This window comes from Rissa tridactyla, chromosome 4 (genome assembly GCF_028500815.1).
Source record: "Rissa tridactyla isolate bRisTri1 chromosome 4, bRisTri1.patW.cur.20221130, whole genome shotgun sequence".
Taxonomy (NCBI): domain Eukaryota; kingdom Metazoa; phylum Chordata; class Aves; order Charadriiformes; family Laridae; genus Rissa; species Rissa tridactyla.
Window position 1 is genome coordinate 74,710,882 of NC_071469.1, and position 11,105 is coordinate 74,721,986.

At 40.5% G+C, this 11,105-nt stretch overlaps 1 protein-coding gene across 2 annotated transcripts in view; it reads left to right on the forward strand.

Annotated features, from left to right (window-relative positions):
• PRMT7 (protein arginine methyltransferase 7) overlaps positions 1-8,178 on the forward strand; it is a 23,178-nt gene extending 15,000 nt beyond the window's left edge. The window contains exons 15-19 of one of the 2 annotated variants that reach the window (XR_008466352.1): positions 326-400; positions 1,197-1,357; positions 2,535-2,631; positions 3,219-4,610; positions 6,386-8,173. Coding sequence is in view for 1 of the 2 variants with exons in the window: in XM_054200972.1 (XP_054056947.1) it covers positions 326-400; positions 1,197-1,357; positions 2,535-2,631; positions 3,219-3,377 (492 nt within the window). In the remaining variant the exon portion in view is untranslated. Of the gene's footprint in view, positions 1-325; positions 401-1,196; positions 1,358-2,534; positions 2,632-3,218 lie in introns of both variants that reach the window. The other variant, XM_054200972.1, reaches the window with a different exon arrangement.
• The last annotated feature ends 2,927 nt before the right edge of the window (positions 8,179-11,105 follow it).

Sequence of the window (11,105 nt, forward strand, 5' to 3'; positions counted from 1 at the left end):
TAAGGGGGGGGTTGTAAGGCTTTAATCTTGGCAAATCTATACCTACTCTAAAGTAAACTATGCATAGAGATGGTAGGAAATGTGGCATATTCTTTACAGGAGCTGAAAATTGAAAACAGTGGCTAAAGTATTAACTGACTTGTAAAACAGTTTTGCAGCACACGCTATCTTCTGATTCTTGCAGTAGTTCTAAAGGTTTAGGAATGTATAGATAGTAGAGAGTCTTTATCTGACTTGTTATCAAATGTCTAATCTACAGCTAAAATTATTTTAAGATTTCTTGTTTCCTTAATAAAGCCAAACAAAATCCTGTTTTCTTTTTCAGGACTTATGGAGAATCCGAAGTCCATGTGGCACCTGTGAAGGTTTTGATGTCCAGACTATGGATGATATGATTAAAGTAAGAAGACTGAAAATAGTTTCAGCACAAGTCTCAGAAAAACAGAACAAAACTCACCTTGGCTTAAAAAAGTATTTATGACTGTTGCAAAACTTGTATGTTAGGCAGAACACTATTGTTTTAGTTTTTCATAAAATATGATGGCTATTCAGTTCTTGCAAAATGGTAACTTCTATGGCATGGGTTTTGGGGTTGTATGTTGGTTCTCATTTCCCAAGCTCTTCAATGTTTTGCACTGTTTTGAAAATAATTCTGTTCATTCAAAAAGAAAAATACTGTTCTCAAAATTTTGTTCGGAGCTTGAAATCAAATCATCTGGAAGTTGTTCATAGATGAATCCTGCTGTTTTTACTTGCCCTTACGGGTACTTTCGAAAGAGAAAAAGGCTTTTTAACTTCGGATAAATAGATATGAAGGGTGAGATTTATCTGTATCAATTTCTAGAGCTGTATTGTAAATATCCATATTTGAGTTAGCCATTTAGACTGCATTTATAGTCATTGTGGAGGAGTGCAGGCAGTTCTAGAGCAGAATTAATCTCAAGGGAGAAGAAAAGTTAAATGCATGGTGTTTTGAAAGTACCTGTTTCTGTATGGCTGCTGAGGACTATAGTTGTAGCAATTAGTTCATGCATGTAGTACATGTTTTCCCTTGTGCCTAAGAAGTGCAGTCCTGTCCTCTTGCAGCTTTATTGCTTAAATACTCTGGGTTCAGGACGCATAATTAACTTGAAAACAAGGACTGTTTGCCTTTGGATTGTTTTCAGATAGTTTTATTACTTTCTTTCTTTCTTCAGAATTCTCTGAATTTTAGGGAATCCAAGGAAGCAGAACCTCACCCTCTGTGGGAATATCCTTGCAAGTCACTCTCTGACCCCCAGGAAATTTTGACATTTGACTTCAGAAAGACCGTACCGGAATACTCTCTCAGCACAGAGGGTTCTGTAAATCTTTTACGGTGAGTTTTCTCATCGCAGTAAATATTCTTGTCATAATCTGGTTTTTTTACCTCATGTTCAAGGTCTCTGTGTGTGTATACATACATATATAAAATGTGTGTATGTATATATATAATAAATAATGTATAGTTAACTGTAATAGTTAACTAGTGGGAACATACTTGACAGTTCTTAAAAACATGACCTAAAGTTGTGGAAGTTACTCTGACATGAATTTCCCATGGCTGTTCACAACAGGCTATAACAATAAGGGTAATATCTTAGATAATATGCCACCTGTATTTTAAAAATAGCATTTTGCTAGATGTTACCATGATTTAAAAATTAAACAGATTAATTTATAGTTTAGAGAAGATAAACCATTGTCTAGGTGTTTATAATCTTTCTGTTTGTTCCGTGTTGCTGAGTTCTTGCAGAAAAACCTCCTATTTAGCTTTCCAAGTTATTAGGTTTAATAGCTTTAAACTGTACACTGTTTTTCCTTTTGACTTTAATTCTGACAATCCGGATATGTCACGTGTCTTCTGAGATTTTTTTCATTATAATCTGTCTACAGATTGTACTTAATTCTGTTCAAACTTGAAATGCTCTTTAGAATTAAAAAACAGGGGAAAGTTATTTTTAAGTATTTAGAGCTTATGTAGCTAGAGCGCTTCTGTAATTCTATGTTTCTCTGTGAAACAAAATTCAAGGTTTCACAAAATCCAGAACCAGCGCGTGGTGTCTCTGTGCCTTTGCACCAGTTGTTGTATTTACAGGCAACATACTAGCATGACCTCTGCTGCTTGTGGAGCAGACACTTGAACTGAGATGGGATATGTGGTAAATACTTTCTCAAAATTCATAAACAGTAGAAGCTGGAGTCTCTTAAGGAATTACTCCCCAAATATGCTGAATAATTTATGCCATGTTATTGAGTGCCTGTTAAATGACTGTGTGCCTGTTAAATGATTTAGTTATGGCATATTCTCCTCTTCCTTGCCTTTTTTTAGATTTCATATCTACAAATACTTTAAAAGTTGCTTTACCAAATCATTCAGCTGTTCAACTTTTTTTTCAAGGAAACAAGTTATTCATGGTTTTACAGCTCTCACCTGAACTGTGAGGGATAGGTGCAGTGTTTAAGCTGTTAGTATTGTATAAAGTAACAGGTTTTGATCCTCTGCCTCTCCCCAGCAAAGGAAAGAGCCATGGAGCAGTTCTGTGGATGGAATATCATCTTGCTGCTGATATCTCCGTTAATACAGGACTGATGCAAATTTCAAATGAAAAGGTATTTCTTCAGTCTAGTTTATTATGCCCAAGTCTATAGGATTACAGTGCTGAAAAGTGGGTCTCTGTTGGCTGTGCTTGGTTTATGTAGTGCTTTTTGTTAACGCTGTTTGAATACTATGTGAACAGAACTAGTAGAAATACCTGTTCATATTTTTGGGGGGGGATAGGAGATATACCTTAAAATGGGAGAGTCTGAATTGGATCCAAATGCTGCCATAGTTTTGAACCACATATAGAACTTAAATATGATGCTAGCTCAAAGTAGAATTGACTCTTACAAATCCCTTTTCTCAGTTTAACTAAAGCAAAAATTTTGAGAGGAAGGAGTAAGTATTTTCGATACTCTGTCTAAGGATTCTTTGACCAAATCCATTTTTTCCTCTACGACTTCCCTGTGCAATGTAGCATATGGTATTTCAAGTTACGTCTTCCCATAATGGAATGGATGGCAATGGAAGTGATAACTATCTGATCATTGTATACTAAACTGGGAACAAGAACTCGTGTGCTCTTAACTGCATTATTACTGTCTAGTGATAATATCGTAGGGTTTTGACTGCTTTCACTTTTAACTCTTTCCTTTAGGGAAACTGTGAATGGAATCCCCACTGCAAGCAAGCTGTCTATTTCTTCAGTTCTGTTATTGAATCAGAAACTCTGTTAGACCTTCCTAGTGCTGTCACGTATGCTATAAATTTCAACACAAAGACAGGAGAGATTGCCATGGATTTTAAGCTATTATGAAATACTTTCCTTTTACTTATGTTCCTAAATTATAATAAACTTATATAGTATCTTTTTGTACGGCAGGGGGATTTTTTTTTTATTGTGCTCAGAGAGCAAACTGTCTGTTCTGAAATACACTTTAAACCTTTTTGGGTTTGTTTTCGAAATACATAGTTGGGGAGGTAGAGAGGAACCTTTTTCTTAAGGACAGGTATTACTGACAGGGTTTATGTACATTTATAGCCATACTTGTTATCATCTATTTCAGTGTGAAACACTGGTATTTTGGGGGTTTGAATAATGTTATGTGGCTGTGAAACAGTTGACTTGCTTGTTATTGCATGGCATATCAGTGAATGACGACAGTAAACCTTACACCAGCAGCAGGTAAAAGTGAGTTAAGCTCATCTATTTCTAGGCTTTGCTCTTGTCACTCTAAAATGGGAAATAATCTTCAGAGTGCACAACAAGAAATCCCAAGTCAAGCTACCTATGTATATTAGTAAACTTAATAGGAGAACAAAACAGTTTAGCTGCTTGCAGACTTGTGTTAAGTTGTGGCTAGTATTAAACTGAAATGGTCAGTGAGTTAAAGTATGATGCAGTGACGTTCTGCCGGAGTCTGAGCTGCTGCATTTCTGAAGAGACGTTTCCCGAATAGTGACCAGTCTGGAAAGGCGTAACTGGAAATTAGAAAATGTACATATTCAGGTTAATTGGAAAAGACAAATTTAAAATGGGTAGTCTGACCAGAAACAAAAGAAAAAGAGCCATAGTCTGAAAAACTAGTAAATCTGTAGGAGATATTTAATATGCATTATATGATCAAAAATGTGACCTTATTCTGTTAGAGGTCTAAGTAATATCTGCCAGTTTAGCTAAATTGGGCTATTGCAGAACAATATATACATATCCACAACTGAGGTTTTCTGAGTTGCATTTGAAATCATGTTGGCAGAAACTGTAGTGTATGTAGCGTCTGCAATTAATTCTGCTTTAGATGAACAATCAATTGGTGTATCCATTTTGTATGTGTGACCTATTAAGGGAAATAGAAAATCAATGTACTGCCTGTCCTAAATTATGTCAGCCAGCAGGGATATGCCAGCAGGGATAACTCCGCTTACCAAAGCTACTGCTATTTCCTCTGAGCAGCAACTCAGCAAAGTGAAAGGAATGCCATAAAGAAGCCACGAGTGAGCAGGAGCCTACTCTGCTTTACTTTCCTGGTCACCATGATATATAATTCTGGTGAGTAGGGATTTTTCCTATTTTTCTTCCTAAGAGCGTGATCATATTTATAGACCTGGAAGTCATCTGAAATATTCCTAAATTTTTCAGAACTATTTTTCTGACCAAGGTCTTAATAGACGTAAGGAAACAACGAAACACAACAAATGTTTTTCACTAGAACAGGAACCCGGCAGCTCCTGCTGAGATCTGTAGATTTCACTTTTCAAAACTGTACTTTTAAGATGTTTAACTTCAGACTCTCATTTCTTACAAACTTTGCTGGAATAGATAGGTTGCTCTTCATTAAATAATTGTTTCTAATTTTGATACACTGATGCTAGCCCACAGAAAGTATGGTGGCACAAATCTGTTACATATTGGGAACATAAGCTGTGCGATGGTAAAGGGAACAAGGGAACAGTAATATGGCCAAACTTTTTAAATGGTAAAGGCTGGGCGCTTTATATCTTAAAAAAAAAAAAAAAAAAAAAAAAAAAGGGGGTACAGAGGCAGTTGTGCAAGTCTGAATGCATAAGGCTTGCAAGGCTTGCATTTCATAGCTACAGCAGAAAAAACTTAGATGCTGCCTCCTGTGTTTGCTCAAGGCCTGACACAGAAAGGATGAGCTGCTGTTCTTCTGCAGTAGGAAGAGCTTCTGAAGGTGCTTTGCATTTAACTGCTCAAGTGATTCTGGATATAACAGAATCATGCAGTGTTCCAAAGGGAACGCAGAACTATTAGACAACAATATATTAGAATTTATATGTTTAAAAACTAAAAGTAAGATAGAACAAAACCACAACTGAATTTACAGTATTTTAATGTCTAGTGTTAACTTTCTCAGAGATAACTGTGTATATATGTGCCTGAATTGTACTTCATAAGAAAAAATAAACGGGATAAATTTGCTAAAATGCCAAAGGGAAGAAATCCACGTTGATGGGAATTTGTATTTTGTTAACAGTGTTATATATGTTGAAGCTGTGTGGACACTGTGGTAGATACTAGGCATGGTGACTGAGAGGTATCCCTTTTAAACCCTTTTGGTATTCAGAGACTTGAGACTACTGATATTCTCAGAGGTGGGTGTAGTGAAAGTGAAGGGCATAGGCTAGATGGAGTAGCTGGCATAGCTGCAAAACTGTGCTTCCAGAACTGAACTGCAGTTAATATGAATCATATTATCTGCATGTGAGGAAGAACATCTTAAATTTTAGTATACCTGGAGTGGTAGTTGTATCATTGCTGTCCAAAAAAATAAAAAGTCTGGAATGCTGAGCGTATTTTAGCACCTGTGGGTTTCTTAGAGGAACAAAATCTGACGGATGTGCTCGGGAAACCTTGTGCATGTTTTAATTCACACTGAGCATGATCAACATTACTAATGCTTGCTGGTTATGCTTATGTATTTAGACAGGGACTCAAAGTGCTTTGAGGATTTGGTTAAAACATGCTGGAAGCTGTTACGTTGAAGCAAATCCTTACTGCATGTGTGGTTTGAATGTTTTCACGGAAGTCACACCACTCATTAAATTTGATGCATATAGAACATAGCTGTGTTGATATGAATCTGGGTAACTTGGAGAAAGACTTCTTCATGTGTAATTAGGAGTATTTAGTGTATGTATCAGTCTTCCTTGGCTTCTGTGAATTCTTCAGGTTGGACTTGAAAACCTAGTGTGATCTGTAAATTGTGTGGAAAACAGCTGCTTATATGGGGATACTGGCCATTCCTTATATACGTATGCAAAAACAAAACAAAAAAGTACTTCTGTCTCTGTCCTCTTCCACAGGGCATTTTACTGCAGGCATACACATGGGGGAGGAAAGCCACTGTATCAGAAAAACGCATCTAGCCAGTAGCAGCATTCAGACTCCACTGTGTTCCCAGAGCTGACAGAAGCATTGCCATGATGTGCCGACTTGGAAGAGCTTCTGGCTACTGGCATCTTAATAAGCAGAGCAAGAATCCTCTTTTCTCTTGGAAGGAACTTATTCTGTGTGGCCACCGCAGGCAGTTTTTTTTCTAAATGACAACAGCTTTGATCCTGACTAGGCCTGCAAGGCATAGGTGCATGTTTTAATAACAACAAGATCCCCTGCCACCACTCAACTAATAGTATTACAGTTCATAGATTGTATGAGAGCCAATGTGTAACTGACAGATTTTTTTAATGCGGCACAAGAGATACTTGCATTAAAGACTCGGGTTTTAGTCAGATATTAAAAATAAACATCAACTACAAAGTTTGGCCATTCACATTTAACTTCCCTGTTATAGTTTTGCTGCAAAAATAATAACTTTTCTGTAGCTCTGAATTCTAACGGAAGTTTTACTAATACTTGGTATTTATCACAGCACAAATCCACAAGAGGGTGCTGCGAATCCACTTTTAAATTTCTAGTGCGTTTTTCAGATCATATTTACTTCTAATAAGGACTTGCAATGCAGCTGTCTCATCTTACAAGCAAATAAAATGCTTGTGATGTTATGAGGTACACCATACATACATGCGCTGAAACAGAAAACTTACAAAAAGTGATAACTGCTCATAAGACTAATATGTGCACCTATCATAAAAAAACAGGTGGGCAACAAAGTGTCTCATGCTAAATACACTGAATAAATAATACTTCTAGGACAGTGAAATTGTCATGGCCCTAATGAAGGACAAGTCTTGCATTTCATTTAAAGGGTGTTTTCTAAGTTGTGGCAGCAGCTGCAAGATTTGTTCCTTTATTTGCAAAACCGGGGGCCTTTTGCGTGAAGGCTGGGCAGTTGGAGGACTAAGATCCCAGAGCTTGCCTTTCTCCTTCATTAGTCCCTTTGAAACTGCTCTGTGTAGGCTTCCTGCATTTAACAAGATTGAGGATGCAGTTCAAGACTAATTCATTTAGTCACTCATCTTTTGTATTCTATTTGTAGTTACAGTGGGTTGTTAGAAGGGCAAGAGACTATTACGGCTTCCGAGTGTTAGATTTTTTCCAGTGACGATTGTGAGCCGAATACAATGGGTGCTTGTGTTTTCATTCTGCCTTATTGACTCCGATGGCATTGCAAAATGTTAGTTTGGTTTGATACTTAATAATTTTAAAACTTCACATTTCCAAGCATTTAGTGCAGATTAATGATCCAGATGCTTCTCGGAGAGAGGTGTGTGTTGATATCCCCATTTTTCAGATGAGGAAAAACTAAGTGTGCTTTGTGTGGGTGTTCAAGTGTTTCATCTGCCCCAGGCTCACTATAAGATTAGGGCCTCAGAGCTAAAAATGACTTGCTCAAGGCCATGCAGAATAAACTAATCCCCTGGCTCCCTTGCTCTGCTTTAATCATTTGTTTTCTTAGCGCAGTGTGATTTCAAACGCAGCCTTAGGAGGTTTGACCGAGATACAGCAGATAAAGGCTTAGAGGCAGCAAATCCTTGGATACTTCAGTAATAAAAACAATCGGGTTTTTCATATATATATAGAATGTATATATTATATAAAAATTATGCTTTTAATGTATAGATAGTATATGCACTTACATGGCTATAGGGCTTTGGTTTTGTTCTGAAAGGCTGTCATGAAGATGACCCACTTTTTTTTTTTTTTTAAACTTTTTTTTTCCCCCCTAGCAGGATTCTGTCTCAGATTTGAGAGCCCTAAAGATGCCTCTCATGTGGACAAGGGAACTAATGAAAGAATGAGAGCTGATGATCTCCCTGTACGCAGAGGGAAAGCCTGCCAGTTGCAGGTCTGATGGTGCAGGGGTGGGGACGCCATCCCAGGATATCTTAGGGACTGGTCATGGAACCTCCTCTTCTTCCTTGGGGTTTTGCTTAAGTGCAGCTGTGTAATTGTTGTCTCTCACTCCTGGTATTTTCTACAGCCTCTGCTCTTTCTGGCTATGCCAGTCACACTCCAGGCGAGATGTTGGTCTGGAAGAAAGAGCGGGCGCTGCCGTTTGCCGAGTGGACTCCTGCTTCTCAAGGCTGATGGATCCTGCTGTGTCTGTATTCCCATAAAGCGGCTGCTTGCTTCATGTTAGAGTATCTAAGAAAGCAATTATTCACAACCCTGACAATTGGCAAATAAATCAAGTTGCAGTGATGAAGGGGGTGGGAGGGAGAGACAAACAGCCTTCACTGCAGCACTTGGAAATGTCATATTTCTTTTCAACTGCAGCATTTCGAGGAACGGTTGAAGTGACTGTACACATAATCTCATGCCTACCTCCCAGGCAGCTGCAAAATCATTTACAGTGAAGGGCTGATAAGCGCAGCTCTCATGAAGGTGGAGAGCGCCATGACTGCATCCAGAATTAATTAATCACAGATTCATAGAATGGTTTGGGTTGGAAGGGACCTTAAAGCCCACCCAGTGCCACCCCCTGTCCTGGGCAGGGACACCTCCCACCAGACCAGGTTGCTCCAAGCCCCGTCCAGCCTGGCCTTGAACGCCTCCAGGGATGGGGCAGCCACAGCTTCTCTCGGCAACCTGGGCCAGGGGCTCACCACCCTCACAGCAAACAATTTCTTCCTTAATTTGATCTGACTCCCCTGGAGCCTCCAAAGGTGTGAAGGAGAGGCAACCGGGTGGCTGATTGCCGGGGGTGCCGCAGCAGTCCGGCAGCGCCTCTTCCTTCTCCTCCCGGTGCGGTCCCGCCGCGGCCACCTCCCCGCGCCCCCTTCCCTCGGGAGCGCGTCGGCCCCGCTCCTGATTGGCCGAGCCCCCTTCTTAGCCCGGACGGGCGCCATTTTGGCCTCCCGCCGCCTGAGGGGAGGGGGCGGACATGTTCTCCTCACACCCCCAGCGTTCCCCGCGCGTCGCTGAGGAGGAGCAGCGGGCCCGCCTCTGCGCCGCGGGAAGTCAGCTGTAAGCCGGGCGGGGGAGGCGTTGGGCTCCGGGGCTGGCGGGAGGGACTCCGAAGCCGGCCAAGCCCTTTGCGCCGCGGCGGGCGGCCCTGGACGTCGAGCTCTGGGGCGGTTTCCAGTCAGGGCGGCGCAGGCCCTCGCCCGTCTCGCCGCGGTGGCCCTGCCCAGCGGGCTGTGGCTAACTTTGCTGCCACGGCGGGTCTGCTCCTCCCAGCCAGCCTGGTTGTTTTCTACATCAAATAAGTTGTGTCAGTACCTGCTTCCGATCCGCAAGTTTGCACGAGAGAACAGACTGCCTCACTTAGAGGCCTTCGTTTTAGAAGTAATGGTGGGACTTAAGAAACAAAAGCTCATGTGTTGAGTGTGTCTATGTGACTTTCAGATTGAGGAAACTAAGTGCACACACGGGTAATGAAAAGGTACACAAAGAATATTCATACCATATAATTTTGCCTGCTCTTTTGCCACGTGTGTATCCTGGCGTGCTGGGACGCTGTACCAAGTAGTGAGTAAGCTAAGGACCAAGACAGTGGCTTTAGTATTGAATGTTCATGCCCCTGGTGTTTTAAAACAGCAGTAACGCTTAGGGTCTCTTTATTGCTTCTTTATTGTTGTTTGAGAGTTCTCCATCATAGCCTCTTTCTTGTGAGTGGAGCCTCTGTCCTATGGCCCTTTCAGAGGAAAGCTTTATGAAGAGAAAAAAATCTTTTGAACACACTTAGCCTCTTTCTGTAGTATAAAAGGCTTAATCTTTGGGGGGGGGTTGCCTGTTTGTTTTGTTTTAAGTATGGCTGAAATTTAGTTGCTTTAAGTCTGATTTGCTGTAGAACTTTATTTTTTCTAGATATGCATTTACAAATAATAAAATAAGTCTAAACAGCTATTTTTCAAGTCACGTTGACTGACAAAAAGGCAAACAGTATGTAAGGGTGTTTTGTGGGTGTTGCCTCACTTTAAGATACTGTGTTATGGCTAGCATTTATTAACTTTATGAGCTTTCCTTGCCCGAGGGGGAAGAAGGGAGAGGGCAATGGGGGATAAAAGGTTGCGAAGCCCATTTTTTTAATTTAAACTTAGTGTTAATTCTGTTGTAATCATAGAATTAGAATCATAGAATCTATGCATGTAAGGCTGAAAACTCAGGGGAGTGTTCTTTATCATAGAATCATAGAATCGCTGAGGTTGGAAGGGACCTTTAAGATCATCGAGTCTAACCATTAACCTACCCTGACAAAAACCACTTCTAAACCATGTCCCTAAGTACCACATCTACCCTTTTTTTAAACACCTCCAGGGATGGTGAATCCACCACCTCCCTGGGCAGCCTATTCCAATGTTTAATAACCCTTTCAGTGAAAAAATGTTTCCTAATATCCAATCTAAACCTCCCCTGACATAACTTGAACCCGTTTCCTCTTGTCCTATCACTTGTCACCAGGGAGAAGAGGTCAGCTCCCATCTCTCTACACCCTCCTTTCAGGTAGTTGTAGAGGGTGATAAGGTCTCCCCTCAGCCTCCTCTTTTCCAGGCTGAACAACCCCAGCTCCCTCAGTCGTTCCTCATAAGGTTTGTCCTCCAGACCCCTCACCAGCTTTGTAGCCCTTCTCTGGACACACTCCAACACCTCAATGTCCTTCTTGTAGTGAGGGGCCCAAAA